Source organism: Tachypleus tridentatus, unplaced genomic scaffold (assembly GCF_004210375.1).
Source record: "Tachypleus tridentatus isolate NWPU-2018 unplaced genomic scaffold, ASM421037v1 Hic_cluster_2, whole genome shotgun sequence".
NCBI classification, from domain to species: Eukaryota; Metazoa; Arthropoda; class Merostomata; order Xiphosura; family Limulidae; genus Tachypleus; species Tachypleus tridentatus.
The window spans coordinates 52068395-52096394 of record NW_027467782.1 but is presented as its reverse complement, the minus strand read 5'-3'; the positions used below and the strand labels follow the sequence as shown (position 1 = coordinate 52096394).

The 28000-nt window shown below is 32.7% G+C and overlaps 2 protein-coding genes and 1 long non-coding RNA gene across 4 annotated transcripts in view; 1 reads left to right on the top strand and 2 right to left on the bottom strand.

Moving 5' to 3' along the window:
• Positions 1 to 28000, bottom strand: part of LOC143242321 (uncharacterized) — a 146015-nt gene that overhangs the window by 107063 nt on the left and 10952 nt on the right. The gene's annotated exons all lie outside the window — the stretch shown is intronic.
• On the bottom strand, positions 1 to 28000 carry LOC143242399 (uncharacterized). Of its 2 annotated transcripts, none has more exons than XR_013022602.1 (4): positions 27963 to 28000; positions 23833 to 23973; positions 21075 to 21283; positions 1 to 440 (listed from the first exon to the last, which is right to left on the bottom strand). It is a non-coding gene; the product is annotated as an uncharacterized LOC143242399 (long non-coding RNA). The 2 variants fall into 2 exon arrangements; XR_013022601.1 differs by lacking the exon at positions 1 to 440 and adding an exon at positions 12681 to 15313.
• LOC143242392 (3-hydroxyisobutyrate dehydrogenase, mitochondrial) lies at positions 6659 to 21751 on the top strand. Its single transcript, XM_076485755.1, is given in 7 exon segments — positions 6659 to 6872; positions 11205 to 11404; positions 11406 to 11476; positions 12162 to 12283; positions 16051 to 16261; positions 20281 to 20437; positions 21159 to 21751. Coding segments are annotated over 7 exon segments (1035 nt in total). The 5' UTR covers positions 6659 to 6760; the 3' UTR covers positions 21321 to 21751.

Below are 28000 nucleotides of genomic sequence, written 5' to 3'. Positions count from 1 at the left end.
TAAATTTAACACAACCACGAAATATTAGGTCTGTATATATGCTGCTTTCATAACACGCCTACTAAGTTGCCTTCAGTGACAACACAATACTTCATTTTTCCTAAAATGGTACAGCCCATGGTGACTTCCTTCATAACAATTGGTCAGACGCATTATCCAATTACTGTCGTCCTGACCTTGCGAGCGGTGGTTAGTCCTAGCTCGATACTTTCATCGTTAGTTGCTATACGCTATACTTGCTTCCGTTAAACCGTTGCCAGTCGTCACTCAACGTATCACCAAGGCCATGAATATCCTGGCTGTGCCCCTTTGTATTATTAACTTGAAAACCTAGTACTACACTGTTATTGGCTTATTTCATTCAGCAAATAAAAATGTAGAATATAATCACGTGACACTCTACGCGCCGATAGCTCCACTAAACGCTCTTCGTTGTTATACTGTAATTGAAAGAGAAAAAAAAATATTTTCGGATTTTATAAAAAATCACATTAAAAAACAAATCAATCCTTTCGAAATATCCGATTACTTAAAATAAAAACAAATTAATAATGTCTTCGTCAACAAAATGCGATTCCTTGTGTAGTTAACAGTGAAATATGAACAGTGTAAATGCAACCCAATAAATTCGGTAAAAAATTGTTATAAATCTAAAAATAAAATGAAATCTCCGGAGCAGTACCGGTACATCGTACTGGTACTGGAACTGGTACAGGCTTATTTTAGTCACTGATTATCAAACGTCTCATATAGTATAAAAATACAGAATATAAGGGAGGCACATAATTAATATCATTCAAATGTTAAATTTGAAACCTTTTTTAAACATATATTAGTGTGAAATACCGTTATTACGAATCGTAAATTCATCTAAGTTTGTGTTAATTTTAACAAGGGGATAAGAAATACATCTACAAAATAACATTCACAATATTCTAAATCACTACAAATAATGAGGTTTCTGATAAATATTAGAACTATATAACAACTTAGAACAGTAGTACTGTCTTAGTAAGCGATTCTCTTATTGGTCATTTTCTTAACCAATCCTACACAGTCAAGTAGTGTGCCATTAATCGATCAAGTTAACATTGCCGGTTCCATTGAATGTTTTTGATCAGTGTTATTACATATGTGAATCATGAGCACATAAGTGTTTACTGAACGTTTGTGCCTCCCCTTACGTTTTATTGATATCACTATTCAAAAGCGACAGCAAACATCCAGTTTCTGTTAAGTCTGTTTGAGCCTTTAGGAGTGTATCTCCCGCTCCGAAAATTATGGTTCAGCCTTTATATTTTAAAATGACTCACGCTACAGGCTAACTCCTCTTCTACTGGTTTTTGTTTGGTCAATTAAACAATGCATCTCACGCCCTGCAAGTTTTGGCTCCGTCTTCCTCTCCTTATAAGAACTCTCGCTTGTAGCTCCGCCTCTAATTGTCAGTTTCTAATAAATTACAACATATTCTGTTCAGGTCGTTTCATCAAATTACAAACTACCGTTATTGAAAAGTTCACCTCACCTGTTATAAATTATTTCTACAAATTGCACGCTATATTATCGGAGAAGTCCTCCCTTAATGTTTTGATACCTTTCGAATATTACAAACTAAGTCAAAACTTCGTGTTATTTGTAATTATTTCAGCAAGGATAGTTTCGAGGAGCTCCGCCTTTTTCATTTGTTGTTTCAGCAAATTACAAACTACAATTATTGAGAAGCTCCGCCTTTTTTTCTTTCTTATTATATTTTAGTGTAACTCATGATGAAGGCTATGAAGAACAGACTCACAGATCTATGGACAGAGAATAATACTTTATCAGAATTACCTGTGACGTACATTCAACATTATCGATAAATTAACAAATAAATGAAAATGAGTTTATTTTTAATTTCCTCATAGCGTGACAGTTCTTACAACATAGTGGCGTAAGAGTTTATTTTCGTCAGGGGTAATTACTTTCAAAGAATGATCAGATACTATTGGTTATTGATACATGAAAGTTATTGTTATCGGGTACTTTGTAACAAACTAATAAGACCGTATATGTGTGTTTGTTTCTTTTTTCTATTTTTCTTCATTTTAAAGAATGAAATTTTGTAAACAGATATTTTGTTATTGTTGTAAATCTTTCACTTTAGGGTAGCTACTGTCGCTCCCTCTCAGTACAAAAATCGACTTTACTGTTTAATAAATAAGAATAAAAGTACAAGTTTTATGTAATTAAATAATTTGTTTGTGTTAGAACATGTAGGTTATTTATAAATAATTTGTTTGTGTTAGAACATGTAGGTTATTTATAAATAATTTGTTTGTGTTAGAACATGTAGGTTATTTATAAATAATGTGTTTGTGTTAGAACATGTTGGTTATTTATAAATAATCTGTTTGTGTTAGAACATGTAGGTTATTTATAAATCCAGACAATTTAAAATAATATAATTGGAACTAAAACACATTAACTACTGTAAAAAATGAAAGTAAATCCGTTTTTAGAGTTTATAAAAATATATATTCAAGCTAATTATATATATTGTGAAAATATATATAATCAATCAGTTTTGGACAATTTTATTAATTCAATAGAATGACAACTACACGATTATACCTGAATTCTAACCATGGTTAGTGGCACTATGACATAGGCACGTTGTTACATCTGGTGCCTTCGTTGTGTGTACAATGCTTTTCACATACCCCAACATTAACTAATGGGGATGAACTTCAATATGTCGCAAACCTCAAACTTCTCTGCTGTTGCTCATATTTAACTCAATTAATAAATCAATTGAATAATTTATGGGCACTGTCGTTATAGAATTAAATAAGATATATATTTATTAAAATATAACTATTTGTGATAAATATTTATTTAATTAATTAAACTTTTAACAATTGCTTCGTCACAATTGAAGTTCTTAAATTTTTCCTTTTTCAACATTGGGCAAAGTAATCGATTGCGTCACAGAATATCTGAATTTTCATTGGGTGTTCTTGTTGTGGCGTAATGAGCTATTGAAACTTTGATTTCTAGATCAAACCAGTTCACTCATCCTCTTATAGTTTGTACTTTAGACGTGTTACCGAAACAATCCAATACGAGTTTAGATCTATATATAACGTGCAAACAAATTCTTAAAATATTAAAGACGGGCAACCGTCATCCGAGAAGAAATTACGTAATATAATAACAACCAACCAATCATGCTCCACTTCCGATGACAATCATGATAATACGATGTTTAGTCCCACCTAAATGAACGACTAGAGACATCTGCAGGTGCTAACAAGAAACAAATGGCAAAAGCATAAAAAAATGTGCCAGTAATCTTATGCCTAACATACGCGGGTATTTCCAATGATGGTATTATAACATATTTTCCTTTACTTTAAAACATTAGTACTCAGAAGAACACTTGGTTTCTAATTTATATCATAAAAAGAAAATAAAGAATACAGAGAAATTTCTTAGAACTAGAGTAACTATGATCATGAACCCCGGCATGGCCAAGCGTTTTAAGGCCTGCGACTCGTAATCTGAGGGTCGCGGGTTCGCATCCCCGTCGCGCCAAACATGCTCGCCCTTTCAGCCGTGGGGGCATTATAATGTGACAGTCCACTTATTCGTTGGTAAAAAACTAGCCCAAGAGTTGGCGGTGGGTGGTGATGATTAGCTGTCTTCCCTTTAGTTTTACACTACTAAATTAGGGACGGCTAGCACAGTATAACCCTCGAGTAGCTTTGTGCGAAATTCAAACAAACAAACTATGATCATCTATTGTTCCATGAAAACAGTCTCCCCTATAGCATTATGAAGCTACCACCTAGTGTGTGAATTGAAAAACCTTTTAATTAAAAATTAATAAATGTATATTTTCTCAAATATTAAATTAGAATGAAGGTTCAGAATATCATATGTGATTAATGCATTCATAAGAACTACCACAAATAATATAACGCGGAGGGTGGGCCTTTTTTTTTTATTCAGAAGCGAAGTGATCACAATACTTTTTAATCACAACTGTGGTTATTCTCAAGGCAAATCAAAGACACAGCTGGCTTTGTGACTCATCATTTTGAGATAAACTACATCATTTTTAATATCCTAAGATAAAGAAACTATAAAAAAGGAAGGCACAATCCATTGCCCCTCCAACAGGAATTTTAATATATTTAATTAATTTTTATGTGTTTTAATATTTATAAATTTTCCTCTTGAATTTTTGTATTTCTAACATCCAGTGTCCAAATTGTTTATTTTAATAATGGTACATTATTTTTCTAATGGTATTGGGTTTACAAAATTATTGTCACATTTGTTTACTTTATAAATACTGTTATGAGAAGTGCGTGTTGATAAATCACCTTTAATCGTTATTTTGTAGGCCTAGCTTGGTCTGAAAGGTCGCGAGTTCGATTCCCGTCACTGAATAAGCTCGCTCTTTCAGCTGTAGAACATCATAATGATTCGGTCAATCCTACTATTTTTGGTAAAGTAAAGCCCAAGATAGCGGTGGGTGATGTTGAATGTTGACTAGCTGTTTTCCTACTAGTCTTTACTTCAAAATTAGGAATTACTTGCGGTAATAGCCTTCGAGTAGCTTTGCAAGAAATTCCAAATAAACAGACCATAGTTATTTGGTAACATGTCACAAAGTTTAAAAATTTAAGCAAAGTTACAGTTTATGTCTTTTACCAAGAATTTGTTATACAAGTTATGCTTCTATTATACATCATAATTCTTTATGTTTAGTTGCAGTTATAAAATTCACAATTTGCGATTTAGGTCTTGGAAGTTGTACTGTAAGACTTCCAGCTTTGCAATAATTCAGTGGGAACCACACTCACGAAGCATTTTTAATCAATGGATATCAACTGTAAACTCTCTAAAATAAATACTAGTCGTGTAGTGAAAATAAATAAGCCATACATTATTAATAAACTACATTAATATAAATTAAAATAACTTTACTATTTATGTATACCTTTATGAAAGCATAACATGTTTATTATTTTACAATATATATAAAATATATTATTTTGAATCTACTTTTAACCTACAGTGTTACATTATCTAATAGGTTAATAGCAGCAACCAATAGGAATTTTTTTCCCTAGTCCAGCCAATTATCACCTTTTCATATAAAACTACATACACTGCTGGCCAAAATATTAAGGCCAATGAACATAAAGAAAAAATATGCGTTTTGCGTTGTTAGACTCAACCACTTATTTGAGAAGAGCTTCAAAAAATGGAAATAAGAAAAGGGAAAATAATAAAAAAAACCTTTGTAGCATTTAATAGGAAAAATGTGAACACTATGAAATTAGCCCAAATACTAGCTGGTCAAAAGTTTAAGACCATACGAAAAAGAAGACCTAAACAGGGTAGGAAATGCCCAACAATTTCGTAGATGCCGTCTTATTGTTCTTGAGCTGCATTCTGCGTCCGTAAGGGCCATAATCTGGTTCCACGATCGGCTAGTGTCTTGCCTGACAACCTGTCAAATCCTCCTGCTTAACGCTGGCGAAAATTTCTTGGGCCGACCACTTGAAATTCTCGTTCCGTATCCCTCAGGGTATTTTAAGAAATTTGCAACAGCAGTTTTACTACGCCCAATCTCACCAGCAATGGTACGTTGAGAGAGACCTTGCTTTTGCAGCTCGACAATTCAGCCACATTCAAACTCTGTCAACTTTTTAGCCTTTGCCATGTTTTCACTCAATGTAACACAGGAGATGTCAGTGGGAGATGTTGATAACGCTAATGCTTGAACACAAATGACTAAATTTCGTTACGCGTTTACCGATTAACGCTTGGTTTCAGTATGGTCTTAAACTTTTGACCAACTAGTATTTAGGCTAATTTCATAGTTTTCACATTTTCCCTATTAAATGCTAAAACGTTTTTTTATTTTTATTTTCCCTTTTCTCATTTTCATCTTTCGAAGCTCTACTCAAATAAGTGGTTGAGTCTAACAACGCAAAATGCATATTTTTTATTTATGTTCATTGGCCTTAAGATTTTGGCCAGTAGTGTATCTTTCATATTTTATAATTTAGAACAGAGCAATTATCACATCAATTTTATTTAATGTTACAAAAAAAAAATTATGCATCGCAAATCTTCTTATATATTCGGTATTTTGGAAATACATTCATCTTTCTTGTATAACGATACACAATAAATACAATAAACTGAAAAGGTTAAAGGGTTTTCTGTAACATAAATTATGTCTGTATCTTCATGCTTTTAGTTGGTAACCATGGTTACCGATATCATTTTAAAATTATATATCAGCCTTATTGTTTGTTTGTTTTGGAATTTCGCACAAAGCTACTCGAGGGCTATCTGTGCTAGCCGTCCCTAATTTAGCAGTGTAAGACTAGAGGGAAGGCAGCTAGTCATCACCACCCACCGCCAACTCTTGGGCTACTCTTTTACCAACGAATAGTGGGATTGACCGTCACATTATACACCCCCACGGCTGGGAGGGCGAGCATGTTTAGCGCGACGCGGGCGCGAACCCGCGACCCTCAGATTACGAGTCGCACGCCTTACGCGCTAGGCCATGCCGGGCCAATCAGCCTTATTAAACATAACTGTTATAATTTTCATAAAACCTATTGCTTTCAGTTGAGTGTAATAAATGGTGTGTAGATGTCACTTTATTATTCCAATTTTGGAACGTTGTCGTCGCTGATGCAGAAGATAGTGTTTTTGATTTATAATAATTAACGTAAAAAATTAAAATAAAATGGCAGGGTTTGTAAACAAACGTTTAGCACTGTCGATGTTATCTTTATGTAGAAGTCGTGTAATAATTGTGTGCAATGATTCTCAAACAGTACTTTTAAGAAAATTTTCTGGTAAGCTACAGCATGTTAAGTTCGTTAATTAGGCCTAGTTTTACAACATTGTAGTTTAACTAATATAATTTACAACTGAAACGGAATTTGATAGTTATGTTCGTGATTTATTGTACAGTGGAATTATGATTAGTGATAATTAGTTGTTTAACTATCTGCCAGTTTGTTTTCATGCTAAGATAATGAAAAGAAAATCATACATATTTCTATCTTTGATCACGAAGGTACAGGTCTATGAAATAATAACATAAATTTATCATATAACTAAATTTTTTGCTGGAAAATCTTTAAATATAACTTATCTAGTGTATAACAAAAGGTGTGGTAAAACAGCTAATGTGTTTTAAGACTTGTAATATAACTCAGAATATTGCATTGTTTGTCATACCTTTTGTTGAAATTGTCATTTTGTAGTATATTACCTTATGAATAACAGAGTAATCAACATTATAGTTGGAGTTTAGTGAAGACCTTGTTAACAGTGGTGTATGTGAAATGCCCAAAATATATGTATTTTTGTGGTAATCTAAAACTGAGCACCAGATGTGACTCAGCCAAACAGTTTTAGGGGAGAGTTTAAGAAAAAATGTTATTAAGGATACCTTTTTCATGAATACACTAAACGATTTATCTCGGCCTTCAGAATCAAACAAGCATATCCTCTTCTCATTACTTATAGTGTACACTGTTTAACAACTGACAGCTATCCATGACCCAACAAGACACCCCACTTTCTAAGATAGTAAAGGTTCTATAAACTCAACAATTCTTAGGAGTTTACTTGAACATTGGACATAAGAATCATGTCTGGAAACCAATGAATGCGAGTCTGAAACACCCCAGGGTGAGGAATAAGGGAAAGGTGCAGAAGAAGTAGTTGATGAAGAGAAGTCCAGCGACATGGAAGATCGAGAGCTCAGATCAGGTCAGATCCTAGGTTTAGACTACTTACTGGTGTGAACAGCTGGAAAACACTGATGTGTCTGATGCTGATGAAAAGAATGAAGTTCAATCACATGATGTCTAATCCTATGCTATCAAGAGAGACCTATTTTTGAGGAAGTCTGGGGAACTAGGCATAGTTGAGGTCAGGATTAGTGAGGAGACTGTGTACAGCTCTGTCCCAAGTGACTACACACTTGCTTTCTTTTTCCCACGTGGGTGGGCAACTTCACCATTTAGAGACCAAATGTACAGAAGGAAAACCACATGCAAATTCTGAGAAAATATCAATATTCTATTTGGCTTGGAGAGATAAATTCCTTTTGTCCAGGAAGAATGCTAGAATATCTGTTAAAGAAATTTCCATGGAGATGTGATCTTACAGTCAAGGTGATATAAGAACAGAGATAACTTATTTAGGAAATTATTCAAGATAGTTGTGAAACTTAGGAAAGGCACATTCACAGTTTTTTTGTGTAGATTGTGCAGCACACACAAACAATAAAACAAGGTACAGGACTGGAGATTTTCAAGGATAAGCTTGGAAATCAGAGCTTTGTCTGATTGGCAAATAAAATTCAAGTTTACTCAAACAGTAAGGACACTGTGGACATTAACATTGGTCCTGAGGTGTCTGATGTGATATAATGAAACTTTGTTCATTCATCAAGTGATGAAAGCTGTCCAAGTTTTACCTCTCTGACCTGGGGTGTAATTATTTCTCTCGAGCTCTCCTCGTACGTGACTGTATTGTTTTTTTGTAACAGTCTCATCTTTCATTGTACTTCTGCTATTCTTTCTCTGTGTCTCTCCCTCTTGTCTTGTTTCATTATTTGTGGTTGTTTACATCTGCTCATCTGGCACAAGAAGAAAATGAAAGAAGACACGGGCAATACCATACCACTCAGATATCTAATAACAATCACATAACAATGCTTCTGCACTTGTTGCAGATGTTTTTTTTTATTAGTGCATCACTGATGAATAGACTGAACTAAAACAGTTACTACTCCATCCTACCAGAGTAGAAGACGAGTGGTCAAGCCCACAAGTGTTTTCCAATAATCATTTCTTTGTTTCATTGTTACCCAGCCATAATGAGGCATCATTACACAGCAGTTAGTAATATACACTCTGTGTGATTGTCACATGATAGATGTCCACCTGGAATTACAAACATGGTATATTGTATCACAGATTTGAGGTTTTCATATCATTCCCTTTTCAGGACTGTAATCATTTGTCTGGGGTAAGAAACTGTTTGTTTTGGGTATGGACCACTTTCTCTCCCCAAAACCTGCACTATTGGTTTGGTTGACTTGTGCATGGGATGTTAGTATTATGAAAATGTTAACAGTTTGAAATTTATAAGTTTACTATTAAAAAATATAGAGGAAACTATGATATTATGTTTACAAATTAGTCTTAAAAAATCCTTCCTTGAGTAATTGGGTGATTTTTGACTTCAGATGAAAGACACTTGTCTTTTTTTAATGTTTCAGTTGTTTACTTTAATCAAGAGACTACACATGATTCATTCAACTTGTGACAGTTCATTACCCTCAAACATACAACAATACTACCATACTTTTTATCATGTTAAAACATATTTATGGTAAACATTGAGTTCCCCTATTGTATGAAGTATTGTGCAAACAGTGTTGAGTGAGTTGTTATCTTGTGTAGGTTTGGGGAACAAACAACAACTCGTGATTATAATAATAAAAGAAAAGTATAAACAAAAATAATTGTCTGTTTCATTATTTATTGTTGAGGTGTGAATCAGGGCTATAATTAATTACTTCATTATTGATTGAAAATCACTTATCACACCGATTTGATAAGAAATATTTCTAATGTATCATAATGCTCAAGTTTCCTTGTGTTTACATATGAGACCAATCAAACTCATGATTTGGTGTCATAAAATTGGTGGATTTAAACGTGCTAAATATATTTCTTTGTTTCTAGCTTTATGTATTCGTAAACTAAATATTACACTATCCTTTGGAAGCTTGTGTCGCATCATGTTTACACTGAACTCTTCTGTTCCAGTACACATCTGCTAATAGTTTTTAGTTTTTACAAGTAGTTTTTACAGCAGCTGCAAGAAATGTTCTTAGCATCTAGAAACTGGTCAGTTACTGGTAAAACATCCTGGTATTGGTATTGAAATATTGTAATGAATAAAATGGTGAAGAGATTTATTTCATTATTTAATAATTTTTGTTTTTAACAGCAATACTAACTGAACAGAATCATTGTAGACAGTTAAAAAGCAAAGAGTGATTGTACTTTGAACGTGTGTGAATTCTTATTGTCCTGAGTTCTTAAGCATCTACAGAACGTAAATTTACATTATTTTGGAACTTAGTTTTAGCTAGTTTTTGTTGTTAGGTTAATGAGGTTTGAATAAATGTTAAAATTAATAATATTTGAAATGAAAAATAGAGAGAGCTGGGCAGTTAATTTATGAGAACTGGTATAATCAGTTAATGTCACAGAAAACAGTTGAAGTTACGATTCAATTGATTAATTCCATAAAAATGATGGACTGATAAAAATTAATGTTTCTGTTTATTACGTTTTCTGTAATTATAAATTCTTGGTGAAGTTAGAAGTTCTTGTAAGAATTTTGTAGAACAGTAATTTAAAGAAATTCTTAAAAGTTAATAGTGTCTTAGTTAAGTTTGTAGGGGATAAAAATGTCTTGGTCAAAGGTCAAGGACAAGATACTTGTGAAAAGTAGAAAAAGAAAGGTCTGTAATAACTAGTGGTTCATCCAGAAAGTCAGATGTGAATTTAATGTAGTCTTCAGAAAACAAAAAATTATTAAAGATGTCAGCACTTCTCTGTTGTCTGAGTTATAGAGGTATCTTAACAAGTAACTGTAGACACTTGAGTGTTTTCTTGATATACAAATCATTTTGCTAATGTAAGGTTTGATGGTTAAAGTGGTTAGTTTCAGACTTTATGGACATATATAATATCCTGGCAGAATATAATGATCATCCTAGAAATGGTAGAATTGCCCACTACCTTACCATCTTTCATGTAAACTTGATACCACACCAAATATTGTTCAGTATTATTAAATACAGTGGTAATTTAAGAAATACCAAGACAAACATGTGAAACATTAATTTATTGTCAATGACATATAACAGTTGTAACTCTCAGTGTTTCACCTGTGGTCAATTTTTGTTACCAGTAGCACAAGGTAGTGAAAGCATTGTAAAATAACCAAAATGTAGGGAATTTAACTAGCCTTAATAGATTTCAGCTGTTTCTGTAACTTTTTTGTATTTATTCATCTTTTCTTGGGTAATTTTTAGGTTAATCTTTCATGTACTGCATTTTATATTTTGCTAACTTTTGCCCTTTGTATAGTTTCTCCAAGAAGCATGGCTTCGCAGGCTCCAGTTGGCTTTATTGGTCTAGGGAACATGGGCTCACACATGGCAAGGAATCTACTAGATAGAGGTCTCTCTCTAGTAGTTTATGATGTTTACCCAGAGGTTATGACTTCATTGTCTGACCAAGGTGCTCGAATAGCCCAGCATCCCGCAGAAGTTGCCGAGAAGAGTGATCGCCATCATAACAATGCTGCCATCCAACCAACATGTTCAAGCAGTTTACACTGGAGAAAACGGCATTTTCAAGTTGGTGTCGGAATTCAGCATAAATATATTAGTTGCAGTTCAGTAAAGCTGAGTTGCTGGAGAAATGTAGTTGTTTTAAAGTTTATTAAGTAAATAAAAGTAAAGGCTGAACACACTTGCACCTGTACACAACAGTAACATTGGAAAGCTCAGTTTTGTACAGATTTATTAACTGTAAACTACAGTTATGCTGTAAACATTTACTTTATTTGAGATTCCTTGACTTCATTATATATATATTTTTTTTATTTTTTTTGCTTAATTGCCCCATTAAAGATGTGTGCTTGCATGCAGATAATTGATAATACCCAGTTGCACACCCTCAGGGGCCACTTGGTATGGGTGCAAACTTTCAGGTTTTTAGGTTCTTTTCTCTTGGAGTTATGGCAGTCACACACAGACATGCCATTTTATTATTATAGATATGTTAATGAAAATTTTTATATTTAAACAGTTACATCCAAAGTGGTTAAAACACATCTATTATAGTTCAGTGACAATGAGTTACTCTTCCATTTATATTTCACTGTTATTGATGAGGTTATTGTGATAAAAATCCATGAGCAATACCTTGGTATTATGTGTTCTTATTTGGAAGAAACAAACCAAAGTTGTTGATTAATAACCTAACACAGATAGTATGAGACTGGTTATATACCTACTTTTCACAATTACTGTGTTACAGAACTGTTAAACCTGGAACTTTACTGATAGACAGTAGTACCATTGACCCAGCAGTGTCAGTAGAAATGGCCAGTTTAGCAGAGAGAAACGGAGCTGTGTTTTTAGATGCACCAGTGTCTGGAGGTGAAAATTTAATAAAACATATCATAGGAATTAAGAGAGTTAAATTATGTGGTAAATGAAAGGTTCAGTGAACATTTTCTTATTACTCGTGTCTTGTAAAATACATTTGGTATTTTTTTAAAAATATTATATTTTTCAAAACTAAAAATCACTGTACTGTGTATTTCTAATTCAATATTCCCAAATCTATTCTGTAATATTGTCAATACAATATTCCCTTAAAATCAGTGTGTACAGGAAGCATAGGTAATTCGTAATACCAGAAGTATTTCATCAAGTGTAGTAATGCCTGTACTAAGCCTACTTTGATTTTGTCAGTATCCATGTAATTGTTTTCTGTAACCTATTTCTTCCCACTAGTATTTAAAGTAAATCCTTCATTATTCACACAGTCCATCATATGCAAGTAGATCTAAATTTTGTGTTCCTCAAAATAATCTCGCATGGTATTCATCAGACAAGGTATTGGATGACCTGGTTGATTGTTTCATTTTATAAAACAATGTGTTTGGTCTGGATAAACATACAACATAGTAATTAAGTGTTTTTGTAAATGGTTTTGCCACAAGAATGTAGTATTTCAGACCAACTCACTAACAAGGTGTGTTCTTTTATCAGGTCATCCCTTAAATAATGTTAGATTTGAGGTTTGGAAAAAGAGAAAGGATTTCAAACGTTTTTAATGTTATTTAATTAATAATGTATGTTCTATTATTATTAATTACTTCCTGCCAATGATCCACAAGCTTCTAAATATCACTTGTATAAATTTCTTGGGGTTTGGAGTGAAAGAATGTAGAAATGGTAGTTTTGACATCTTCATGTGTTCCAAGCTCTTTTCCATCAAGATAGTTCTGTAAACTTCAATACAGATGATAATCAGATGGGACAAGGTCTGGAGAATAAGGAGGATGAAGTTTTTCCCAGTCTAACTCTTTAATCTTTATAGATGTGATCCTTGTTGTATGGGGCCGTGCATTATCGTGGTGTAACACAACACCTTTATGACTGATCAAAGCAGGCCTCTATTCTTTCAGTGTAACATTTAAGCGCTCTAACTGTTGACAATAGAAGTCTGATGTAATCGTTACATTGAGTGGCAACAACCCAAAGTGGATCACACCAACAATATCTCACCAAACGCTTAACAAGAGTTTCCTAGGGTGGAGGTCCATTTTGGGCTGTGCTTTAGCCAGTTTATCTGCACTGAGCCATTGTCTGCTCAGTCTGCTATTAAGTAAAAACTTAATATTTTTATAATACAGTAAAACCTGTGTAAGCCAGAAACTACATAGGACAGAAACCTGTACAAGGTAGAAATATCAATAGTTTGCAGCTTTATCTTAAAATTTCTCTTATAAAACGCCCTCTATATGGCAGAACCTGCGTAATGCAGATGGAAAAACATCTTTCACCTACCTATCAACAAGTAGAATTAGAACCTGAGTAAGGCAGAAGAAATGTTTTTCATTGAATATTAATAAATTCTTGTTTAGTTAATAATTTTTTCAATATTAATGAAATCTCAGACATTTTGCTACAATAAGTATTGGTCAAATATATTCTGTTTTTCTGCTGTCATTATTTTTTGCAGTCAAATTAAACAATAGAACGGAACAAGAAAATATGAATATTCTACTTTTTCTATATACTGCAACTTGTCACTCAACTTTCTAATGTTTGTTTAGTCTTTCTACCTCCATGTACAACATCAGTTCTACAGCCATTAGATAATGGAATTATACAGTGTATAAAATTGAAATATAGAAAACTGATGCTTCAGCATATTACAAACATGGACAACTGTAAGAGAGCATCTGAAATGACCATGAAAATTGATGTGTTAGATGCAATTATATTTTTAAGTCATTCAGTCAAATGCATAATTAAAGTGCTTTTGAAACTGTGGATTTATTCTTCATAATGGCAGAGATTGTGGAGAAGTTGTTATGACAATTCTAGCGAAATCCAAACTCTGATTGATACAGATGATTCTGTGAACACAAAGTTTTGTGAACGTTGAAAAGAATGTTTTAACATAAACTGATTTATAATCTATAGTAGAATCTCAAGATGGTCACATTGTGAGAGATTCAGAAGATGAAAAAAATAGAAAAGATAGTGAGGAAATAGAAATTCCTACTTCATTGCAAGTGTTAACTTATATTAAAGTCATATCATATTCTGTGCAAAAATGAAGGGGGAAAATGAACTTCATGAAAAGGTCATAGAATTGGTGTTCTCTTTTAACCACATGAGAAAGCCCATTAAAAAAATTAAACAGTTGAAATTGGACACTTTCTTCAAATAAATTTAAGATATTGTGTACTTATGTATATTTTGAATGTCTATTTTTGTTCTTATTCTGATAAATATAAACAGTATAATTTATTCACAAATGGCTGTCTTCCATTGAGTCAAGTAAGTATAATGTTCCACTCAAAAATTATATATAATTAAGGAAATGCATGTTTACTATGTCTAAGCCAGAAATTTTACTCACTACCGTGTGATTCCGCCTCAGACAGGTTTTACTGTATATCCATTTTTCATCTCCAGTTACTAACCTGTCCAAAAATGGTGAGTTACATTCACGAGAGTGCAGAGAATTGCAACTGTCCGCTCTTGATCTAAGGTTCGCTTCTGTCAAATCATGGGGGACCCATTTTCTAGCTTTGACACCTTTCCAAGCTGTTGCAGATGATGGTGAACTGTTGAATGGTTGAATTAAGCTTCAGTGCTAGTTTTTCAACTGTTTCAGTACAATCTTCATCAAGTGCAACCAGCAGCAAGTCATCATTAAACTCAACAGGATGATTTGAATGTGGTGCATCACTTAAGCTCTAGTCACCTGATCTGAACTTCTGAAACCACCTTCAACATTTTCTTTCATTGAGAGACTCCACAACATAAACACCTTGAATGTTTCATGTACTTTCTACTCACTGTTGTGTTTTTTAAACTCATAAAGTGCTCCTAGTGTGCTCCTCAGACACATCCATCTCCATAAGGGTTTAATTGATTAATGATCTGAAGAAGTGGAGTTTGGTTAGTTTCTTTTATTTGTCTGAACATTTCTATACACTTCATACTACATATTTTAGTCATTAAAGACAGAAATAATGATACACTTTCTGTATTATATTTTTGGACATTACTTATGGGATGGCCTGACATATATAATGTGCACATCTCATTACAGATATTTTATTCAAATATAGAGAAGAATGTATTATTAAAATATTTCTTTAAGATTTTTTTACCTGATACATCCTTTGAGAATCTTTTAATAAATATTTTGATACATATGTTTGTTACATTATATTAACAGTTCCAGCAATATCAAGTTATTCTTGGTATCATGTTTTATATATCTTTACAATAATGTTAAATGTTTTGATGTGTGTGTATATGTAATTGTTGAGTATTTTTGAAGTTGTGGTAAAGTTTGGTTAACTGCAGTTTTTGATCAATCTAAGATGTTAGGCCTAGAACCTCTTTCTGAGTGTGTCCTCATGCAAAGCACACTTAAGTTTTGTTTTGTTTTTCAAATCACACTTGTAAATATTTTAGAATTCTTTAAAATATCAGTTACTAGACAAGATGGTGATACATCAGTGTATTCATGCTTTAGTATTTTGTTTTTGCTCAAAATAAATGTTAGCTGGTTTTAACATTCAGAAAGTACAAATTACTAGAACATTGTTGAAAGTTTATTTTCTGGAATATATTTTAAATTTTTCTGATAAACCTCTATCTTTCCTAAGGTGTAAATGCTGCCAAAGGAGCAACTCTAACATTCATGGTAGGGGGGAAGAAATCAGAATTCCAGCCAGCTAAAGAGTTGCTAGATTTCATGGGTAAGAACGTTATTCACTGTGGAGATGTAGGAACAGGCCAAGCAGCTAAGATATGTAACAACATGATGTTAGCTGTCTCTATGATAGGAACGGCCGAAACAATGAACTTAGGAATAAAGTATGTATGTTTTGTTTGTTGTTACTGTAAACATAACAGTAAGTAGAGCTATGGGAACCAGTGAAAGTTTACATACTTAGGATTAAAGTATGTACGTTTTGTTTGTTGTTACTGTAAACATAACAGTAAGTAGAGCTATGGGAACCAATGAAAGTTTACATACTTAGGATTAAAGTATGTATGTTTTGTTTGTTGTTACTGTAAACATAACAGTAAGTAGAGCTATGGGAACCAATGAAAGTTTACATACTTAGGAATAAAGTATGTATGTTTTGTTTGTTGTTACTGTAAACATAACAGTAAGTAGAGCTATGGTAAACCAATGAAATTTTACATACTTAGGAATAAAGTATGTATGTTTTGTTTGTTATTACTGTAAACATAACAGTAAGTAGAGCTATGGTGAACCAATGAAATTTTACATACTTAGGAATAAAGTATGTATGTTTTGTTTGTTGTTACTGTAAACATAACAGTAAGTAGAGCTATGGGAACCAATGAAAGTTTACATACTTAGGAATAAAGTATGTATGTTTTTGTTGTTACTGAATAAGTAGAGCTATGGGAACCAATGAAAGTTTACATACTTAGGAATAAAGTATGTATGTTTTGTTTGTTGTTACTGTAAACATAACAGTAAGTAGAGCTATGGGAACCAATGAAAGTTTACATAATTAGGAATAAAGTATGTATGTTTTGTTTGTTGTTACTGTAAACATAACAGTAAGTAGAGCTATGGAAACCAATGAAAGTTTACATAGTTAGGAATAAAGTATGTATGTTTTGTTTGTTGTTACTGTAAACAACAGTAAGTTGTAAGTAGAGCTATTGGAATGGGTAAACCAATGAAAGTTTACAGCTAGTAGAGCTATGGGAATGGTGAACCAATGAAAGTTTACAGTTAGTAGAGCTATGGGAATGGTGAACCAATGAAAGTTTACAGCTAGTAGAGCTATGGGAATGGGTTGACCAATGAAAGTTTACAGTTAGTAGAGCTATGGGAATGTTAACCAATGAAAGTTTACAGTTAGTAGAGCTATGGGAATGGTGAACCAATGAAAGTTTACAGTTAGTAGAGCTATGGGAATGGTGAACCAATGAAAGTTTACAGCTAGTAGAGCTATGGGAATGGGTAAACCAATGAAAGTTTACAGCTAGTAGAGCTATGGGAATGGGCAAACCAATGAAAGTATACAGCTAGTAGAGCTATGGGAATGGGTTGACCAATGAAAGTATACAGCTAGTAGAGCTATGGGAATGGTGAACCAATGAAAGTTTACAGTTAGTAGAGCTATGGGAATGGTGAACCAATGGAAGTTTACAGCTAGTAGAGCTATGGGAATGGTGAACCAATGAAAGTTTACAGTTAGTAGAGCTATGGGAATGGGTAGACCAATGAAAGTTTACAACTAGTAGAGCTATGGGAATGTTAACCAATGAAAGTTTACAGTTAGTAGAGCTATGGGAATGTTAACCAATGAAAGTTTACAGTTAGTAGAGCTATGGGAATGGGTAAACCAATGAAAGTTTACAACTAGTAGAGCTATGGGAATGGGTGAACCAATGAAAGTTTACAACTAGTAGAGCTAAGGGAATGGGTAAACCAATGAAAGTTTACAGCTAGTAGAGCTATGGGAATGGGTAAACCAATGAAAGTATACAGCTAGTAGAGCTATGGGAATGGGTAGACCAATGAAAGTATACAGCTAGTAGAGCTATGGGAATGTTGAACCAATCAAAGTTTACAGTTAGTAGAGCTATGGGAATGGTGAACCAATGAAAGTTTACAACTAGTAGAGCTATGGGAATGGTGAACCAATGAAAGTTTACAGTTAGTAGAGCTATGGGAATGGGTAGACCAATGAAAGTTTACAACTAGTAGAGCTATGGGAATGTTAACCAATGAAAGTTTACAGTTAGTAGAGCTATGAACCAATGAAAGTTTACAGTTAGTAGAGCTATGGGAATGGGTAAACCAATGAAAGTTTAGGGCTAAGGGAATGGGTAAACCAATGAAAGTTTACAACTAGTAGAGCTATGGGAATGGGTAAACCAATGAAAGTTTACAACTAGTAGAGCTATGGGAATGGTGAACCAATGAAAGTTTACAGTTAGTAGAGCTATGGGAATGGGTAAACCAATGAAAATTTACAGCTAGCAGACCTAATACCAGATCTTGTCAAACTAGTGGGATATGACAAATGTATTAGTGGTTATGACATAACCACTATATATTTATATTATATGTTTATATTATCAAACTGCATGAATAACTACTGTTATGGTGTGAACTGGATTAAATTTATGTAATTTCTATGAGTTGTTCACAAAATACTTTTAGAGAAAACTAGTAACACAATTTTAAATTATTTATATTTTCACCTTAATGAATTTTGCCAATTATTTAGAAGAAGTGACAAACCCACAAGCCAGTCTTGTGTTTGTGCAGTTGGTGAGACAAAGACTAACTCTGACAGAAACTAGTAATGCTATGAATGTAACAGTCAGTGTTTCAGTGCACTGTTGTCAATATAAAAAAACATAATGTTGCATATACTTGAACAGTTTGATAAAAAATTGTATTTATACCTTGAGAAAGGTATAACATGATTTGATTGGCTTTCCTTACATGTTAGACATGAAAAATCCAAGTAAACAGGTCCTGAGCTATTAGTCCAACATATTTAACTGTAATTTTCCTCACATATTACTTGTTGTAAGTCATAGTAAACAGGTCCTGAGCTATTAGTCCAACATATTTAACTGTAATTTTCCTCACATATTACTTGTTGTAAGTCATAGTAAACAGGTCCTGAGCTATTAGTCCAAGAAATTTAACTGTAATTTTCCTCACATATTACTTGTTTTAAGTCATAGAAACAGATCTTGAGCTATTAGTCCAACAATGTAACTGTAATTTTCCTCACATATTACTTGTTGTAAGTCATAGTAAACAGGTCTTGAGCTATTAGTCCAACAACGTAACTGTAATTTTCCTCACATATTACTTGTTTTAAGTCATAGAAACAGATCTTGAGCTATTAGTCCAACAATGTAACTGTAATTTTCCTCACATATTACTTGTTTTAAGTCATAGAAAACAGATCTTGAGCTATTAGTCCAAGCAATGTAACTGTAATTTTCCTCACATATTACTTGTTTTAAGTCATAGAAAACAGATCTTGAGTTATTAGTCCAACAATGTAACTGTAATTTTCCTCACATATTACTTGTTTTAAGACACAGAAAACAAGTCTTGAACTATTAGTCCAACAACTGTAATTTTCCTCACATATTACTTGTAAGTCATAGAAAACAGGTCTTGAGCTCTTAGTCCAACAAATGTAACTGTAATTTTCCTCACATATTACTTGTAAGTCATAGAAAACAGGTCTTGAGCTCTTAGTCCAAGAAATGTAACTGTAATTTTCCTCACATATTACTTGTTTTAAGTCATAGAAAACAGGTCTTGAGCTCTTAGTCCAAGAAATGTAACTGTAATTTTCCTCACATATTACTTGTAAGTCATAGAAAACAGGTCTTGAGCTGTTAGTCCAACAATGTAACTGTAATTTTCCTCACATATTACTTGTAAGTCATATAAAACAGGTCTTAGTGTAACAAATCTAAGTGTAGTGTTTCCTTGCATGTGAGTCCTTGTGAACAGATTCTGAGTCATTGGAATCTAGCACACATTGTAAGTTGGCAATCTTTCAGCTGTTTGGCAACCTTTCTTCCTCAAAGGCTCTGACTATGTGACAGATTACTGCTTTGGAACCTCTCAGTTAGTTTTCATAACATGCTTTCCTTAGTTGCTGAGTATTTTCTCTGCAGGAAGTCCTTACTTAGATATGTACTTCTAATTGTATAACATGAATCTATACCATCTACTGCAGTCAGTCATTACAACATTATTTTAATTCTGTTAGTATTGTAGTTCCTGTTGGCTTTGACTTTGTAACAAGTTCTTACCAATACATGGAATATAAAGGTGTTTAAATTTGTTTGTACATTTCTAGGTTGGGTTTGGACCCCAAACTTCTTGCCAAAATTATGAATTCTAGTAGTGGAAAGTCTTGGTCTTGTGAAGTGTATAACCCTGTCCCTGGAGTTTTAGAAAATGTTCCATCCAGCAATAATTATGAAGGAGGTTTTGGTGCCAGTCTCATGTTAAAGGCAAGTTGTTCAAACTTTTAGTTCTTGTTCCATAATAAAATAAAGCCATGGTATTCATCACTTTTTAACTACATTCATAAGGGTAGAGTCACTGTTTGTTTTTTAATGATAATATACAGAGATCTCATGTGTGTTTTCTTATAGCAAAGCCACATCAGCCAAGTCCACCAAGAGGAATCAAAACCCTGATTTTAGATCTTGTGTTGATTTACAGCTGGACTATTGGGAATGTGTGGATGTAACAAAACATTGGTTATTTACTACTGATTTCTTTACAGTATCATAATTTTAAATATAACCACAGAAAACATTAAGTTGTCAAAACGGTTCTCATTTAAAGATTTCGTATTCTGAGAAGTGTGTATTTCCATGTAATGTAAACATTTCATTTACTAAGAAATAAGCAGATATGCTGATATTTTTGAGCAATAAAAGAAAAGTAATAAGGAAATCTCACTGATATTTACATTTGTTACTCCAGCCATTCATTAATTGTGAAAATTCTACCCTGAGAAACTTTGCTAACAATAGTGTCATATTAATGTTCGCTGTAAGTTTTGACAAGAGCATGGAAGTGACACATTTTTATAACTTCTAGTGCTTCTCAAAAAACGTTTTTATAGCTTAAGTGTCTTACCCTAAATTGAAAGAGTTGGATATATTTCTCTCACTTCACGTAGGGTTGGTTAAAAGTAAATATTGTTTTCTTATTTCTCCATAGGATCTTGGACTTTCACAGGCAGCAGCTAGCAGGTCAATGACTCCAACTCCAATGGGGTCTTTGGCCTACCAGATCTATCAGATGATGGTTAATCACGGCTATGGATCCAGAGACTTTTCGTCAGTCTTTATGTACATACAGAACACAAGAAATGAACATTAAGAATGATTTCTTAGTAACGTTTACATAACAAAATAAAATAACATTAGATACATGTGTAGATTAAACTGAAAGACAGCATGGATAAGTACTGTGTTGTTAGCAACAGATTTCTAACAAAGAAGAATTATTTGTTAAACCTTTCATATCAGGTCGTAAGACGTGTAAGGTCGGCCAGGACATAAAATTACAACAAGAAAGATAAAGAACTGGGAACTGTTCTTCATGTATCATATTAAGTTCTACAGATCATAACTAACTGCATTTAGACATTATTAATTCATGGACAAGCAGATGTACCATTGTAAAATATAATCATGATGTAGGTGTATGTCAGAGTGATAACATGTGATTTTTAAACAGATGAAACATGACATCCTAACACTTTAGTTTTTACCTTATGTAATGAGAAGTAATAAAATATTTTTACTTCATGTTGTTTCTGTGTAAAATTTATTACACTGTACGTTTGATTTAATGTGATTCATGAAGATTTAATACGATTGTTGTTAACAGATGTTAAAATACACGTCAGTGAGATAGTTAATTTGTAGATTATGTAATGATGTCAGTGAAATAGTTAACTTGTAGATTATGTAATGATGTCGGTGAAATAGTTAACTTGTAGATTATGTAATGACGTCAGTGAGACAGTTAACTTGTAGATTATGTAATGACGTCAGTGAGGTAGTTAACTTGTAGATTATGTAATGACGTCAGTGAGATAGTTAACTTGTAGATTATGTAATGATGTCAGTGAGATAGCTAACTTGTAGATTATGTAATGACGTCAGTGAGAGAGCTAACTTGTAGATTATGTAATGACGTCAGTGAGACAGTTAACTTGTAGATTATGTAATTACGTCTGTGAGATAGTTAACTTGTCGATTATGTAGTGATGTCAGTGAGATAGTTAACTTGTAGATTATGTAATGATGTCAGTGAAATAGTTAACTTGTAGATTATGTAATGATGTCAGTGAAATAGTTAACTTGTAGATTATGTAATGATGTCGGTGAGAATAAATTTGTAGATTATGTAATGATGTCAGTGAGGTAGTTAACTTGTAGATATTTAGATATAAATACATAGCTTAATTAAAACTGGTTAATTACTATTTGTGTTCACTACTTTATGATACACATCATTAGTACCAAACTTGTACATACGAATACCAGTGTACTCAAACAACCTGTAAATAAATGTATTCACTTTGAAAAAACTGTTAAATGTATATACACCTATATCCTTAAACATATATTCATCTTTTTCAAGCTTATCTTAAAATAACACTATGTAACAAAATGTTTATTATAACACTATGTAACAAAATGTTTATTATAACACATGTAACACAATGTTTATTATAACACTATGTGACAAAATGTTTATTATAACACTATGTAACACAATGTTTATTATAACACTATGCAACAAATGTTTACTTTTTCTTGTTCCTGGACAGAAAGTGTTATTTCCCAACTGCTTATGCCTAAAGTAAATAGAAAAGACCTATTTTTCTCTTCAAACTTTGCTTTTGTGACCTGGGAGTGTATAACAAAATGATGATGGGAGACTATATTTGGGGGCTGAAACATGAAAGTGATTTACATTACAATCACAAATCTTGAAAAACTACTTACTTCTAAACATGTTTGTATTACTTTAGTATAAATTAATGTACATCTTGATTCATATGTTGTTTTATTCAGACCTTATGTAAATGAAAATGTGCAAATGTGTCTGATTTTACATAGAAAATAGGTCAATTTTTAAATTTCATTATCCAGGTCACAAAAGCAAAGTTTGAAGGGAATAATGGTCATTTTCTGTAACTTTACAACGTAAGTAATTAAGAAATAACACATACTATCCAGGAACAATATTTATGTTCAATAGTGTAATTAAAGACAGTAAATACATACAGTTAGTCATATATTCTACAAAAATGTATTGACCAATGAAAAGTCATTCATTTAAAATATGTACAGATTGATTCTCTAGATCACCTGTTAGATATTCATCTTTCCATATATTTACATTTGTTATACAAACGAAGAACTATTTTTCATTGTAAACTACATTACATCTCTTCAGGCAGACACTATGGAGGTCAGTAGCCTTTTTAGGTGTTAGCTAGAAGTGCACTGTATATTAAAACTGTAATACTAGTAATTAATATATATTAAAACTGTAATACTAGTAATTAATATATATTAAAACTGTAATACTAGTAGTTAATAGATTCAACTAAACATGTATTTTTGTGTAAATTGTGATTACACTTTAATCCATAAGCTGTGAACAACCATTAAAATAAACAGTTACTGGGTACATAGATTGTTCGGAAAAATATCTAACAAAAATGTCATATTAATAGGATATTTCAGGGACAAATGGAATGGAACTTGTAGGTTGTGGCTGATGCTAGGAATATTTTATTGGAGTGTACTACAAAATTGTGTTATCCCACAACTATTTGCTTGCAAGTCACTTTTTTAACTCATCCTATTACTTTATTCCACTTGCAAAGAAGACTTGATTTTTCAGGATCATGTGAAGACCCTGTGTTAGATGCCAGCATATCTGTTTCTCTCCTTGTATGTGAACTGGAGACTTGATACATCACAAGTGAGTGTTCTACCAACAAGTGTATCTAGAAAATACCATTTTAACAAATTATTAGTACATCAGAAGCAGAAATTAATGAAGCAAGACTAAAAATGGATAGGTGTAGGGTAAAGGTTGATTTGCAGGTGGGTAAGTGTGTTAGGATTACAAAGGTGCACATTAGGAAGAAAGTATAGACAGGTGCAGTTTGCATCTTTAAACACCTAAATAACAGGATATTCTAGACTGGTGGTGTTCAACCTTTGTTAGTTTCTCTCATCTATAAACATCTAAAGAACAGAATATTTTAGACTGGTAGTGTTCAATCTTTGTTTGTTAGGACTCATCTATAAACACCTAAAGAGCAGGATATTATAGAATGGTAGTGTTCAACCTTTGTTAGTTAGAACTCATCTACAAACACCTAAAGAGCAGGATATTATAGACTGGTAGTGTTCAACCTTTATTAGTTAGAACTCATCTATAAACACCTAAAGAACAGGATATTCTAGACTGGTAGTGTTCAACCTTTGTTTGTTTGTACTCATCTATAAACACCTAAAGAACAAGATATTCTAGAATGGTAGTGTTCAACCTCTGTTAGTTAGAACTCATCTATAAACACCTAAAGAGCAGGATATTCTAGACTGGTAGTGTTCAACCTTTGTTAGTTTGTACTCATCTATAAACATCTAAAGAACAGGATATTCTAGAATGGTAGTGTTCAACCTTTGTTAGTTAGAACTCATCTATAAACACCTAAAGAACAGGATATTCTAGACTGGTATTGTTCAACCTTTGTTAGTTAGAACTCATCTATAAACACCTAAAGAGCAGGATATTCTCGACTGGTAGTGTTCAACCTCTGTTAGTTAGAACTCATCTATAAACACCTAAAGAACATGATATTTTAGAATGGTAGTGTTCAACCTTTGTTAGTTAGAACTCATCTATAAACACCTAAAGAACAGGATATTCTAGACTGGTATTGTTCAACCTTTGTTAGTTAGAACTCATCTATAAACACCTAAAGAACAGGATATTCTAGACTGGTATTGTTCAACCTTTGTTAGTTAGAACTCATCTATAAACACCTAAAGAACAGGATATTCTAGACTGGTAGTGTTCAACCTTTGTTTGTTTGTACTCATCTATAAACACCTAAAGAACAAGATATTCTAGAATGGTAGTGTTCAACCTCTGTTAGTTAGAACTCATCTATAAACACCTAAAGAGCAGGATATTCTAGACTGGTAGTGTTCAACCTTTATTAGTTTGTACTCGTCTATAAACATCTAAAGAACAGGATATTCTAGAATGGTAGTGTTCAACCTTTGTTAGTTAGAACTCATCTATAAACACCTAAAGAACAGGATATTCTAGACTGGTATTGTTCAACCTTTGTTAGTTAGAACTCATCTATAAACACCTAAAGAGCAGGATATTCTCGACTGGTAGTGTTCAACCTCTGTTAGTTAGAACTCATCTATAAACACCTAAAGAACATGATATTTTAGAATGGTAGTGTTCAACCTTTGTTAGTTAGAACTCATCTATAAACACCTAAAGAACAGGATATTCTAGACTGGTATTGTTCAACCTTTGTTAGTTAGAACTCATCTATAAACACCTAAAGAACAGGATATTCTAGACTGGTATTGTTCAACCTTTGTTAGTTAGAACTCATCTATAAACACCTAAAGAGCAGGATATTCTAGACTGGTAGTGTTCAACCTTTGTTAGTTAGAACTCATCTATAAACACCTAAAGAACATGATATTTTAGACTGGTAGTGTTCAACCTTTGTTAGTTTGTACTCATCTATAAACACCTAAAGGACAGGATATTCTAGACTGGTATTGTTCAACCTTTGTTAGTTAGGACTCATCTATAAACACCTAAAGAACAGGATATTCTCGACTGGTATTGTTCAACCTTTGTTAGTTAGAACTCATCTATAAACACCTAAAGAGCAGGATATTCTCGACTGGTAGCGTTCAACCTCTGTTAGTTAGAACTCATCTATAAACACCTAAAGAACATGATATTTTAGACTGGTAGTGTTCAACCTTTGTTAGTTTGTACTCATCTATAAACACCTAAAGAACAGGATATTCTAGACTGGTACTGTTCAACTTTTGTTAGTTTGTACTCACCTATAAACACCTAAAGAACAGGATATTCTAAAATGGTAGTGTTCAACCTTTGTTTGTTTGTACTCGTCTATAAACACCTAAAGAACAGGATATTCTAAAATGGTAGTGTTCAACCTTTGTTAGTTAGAACTCATCTATAAACACCTAAGGAACAGGATATTCTAGAATGGTAGTGTTCAACCTTTGTTAGTTTGTACTCACCTATAAACACCTAAAGAACAGGATATTTTAGAATGGTAGTGTTCAACCTTTGTTAGTTAGAACTCATCTATAAACACCTAAAGAACATGATATTCTAGACTGGTAGTGTTCAACCTTTGTTAGTTAGAACTCATCTATAAACACCTAAAGAACATGATGTTCTAGACTGGTAGTGTTCAACCTTTGTTAGTTAGAACTCATCTATAAACACCTAAAGAACATGATATTCTAGACTGGTAGTGTTCAACCTTTGTTTGTTTGTACTCAATAACTATAATGCAAAATAATATCTGGCTTATCAAATATTTAATAAATTAAAATCCATTTTCAAATTTGTCCTTAACACTTTCATGGATTCTGACAGTCAGTTGTTGGATCATGACCCAAGAACTGCTGTTCTAAAACATGTTGACAGTTTAGTTGAAGTTCCAAAAACACTATTATGCTTATTTATAAATTATGTGAACGAAAGTTAGGTTTAGAAACTGTTCATCAACAGAAAGGACAGCTCAGACAAAAGGATGATTGGAAACAGATAAAGAGCATAAAACTTTCAATAGTTTTTGTTTTATTCTTAAGGATGTTATTAGGTTCTTATTTAGAAATATCAGGAACAAAAGTTAAGACAAAAGAAACTGGAACAATATAATTTATAGAATACTGATAATAGAAGTTATTGTAAAATTCCCAGTTATAAATTACTTAATAGTGATAGACCCTTTTAAAAATTGTGGATGGGTTGCTCTTTACATAAGGGATGAATGACATTTTAATGGAACTGAAGACATAAAAAATTGTAGTTAAGATACTGAATCTCGATAAGAGGTTCCTAGAGAAGAGATTATTCAACTCCTGTTACAGATCACCTGATAAAATATATTGTTAAAGAGAAATTGTACAAACAGACCAGGGTTATCATGAATGGTGCAAAACTTAATTTTAGACACAATAACTGAGATTACATGTAGTACTGAGAAAGAAGAGGTTTATTGAAAGTGGTTTCCTATACTAAAATGTCAGAGAGATGATACAAAAACTGACTTATTGTTAGCTACTAATATGGATGTGATTAAAAGAACTGAAGTAAAGTGACATTTGAGAATTAGTGATCAGAGCATAAGCAGGTTTGATGGTGAGATGGATCTAATGTTTGTTCCTAATTTTCAGAAAGCCAGTTTTGGGGCCATGAAAATAAGATTCATCATTAATGACTTGGAAAAACTGGTTAAAAAGGTGATATAAGACAGGTTCAGGAAACTCCTACAACGAAATTATTTCATTTCAAGATGGACATGTTTCTAAAATGAGGAAGATGTTAACAATTGAGATAAAGTTGGTTGTTTTACTATAGACTTAAAGGAAGAAATTAAAGATTAGTATTATTGGCTTAAGTCATTTGAATTGATAAAAAGGACGGAAACCTTACAAAACTATAAAAATATTGGGATTACGTTAGAAAGGACATTACAAGAACAAGGGTAGGAGGCCCTTGTATAACATGGTAGCAAAGTTTGTATTTGAAAATTATCAGATTCTCAATTTATGAAATATTATTTTCTACATTTTACAAAATATAAAACCAATCAATACAGATATATAAAAATAAAGCCACTGTAAGAAACTTAGCGAAAGAGAATATATAGAGAGTTATTCGAATCAATCAGTATTAAAAACATACTTGAATAAATTAGTTGAAGATGGTAACTGATGGTTCTT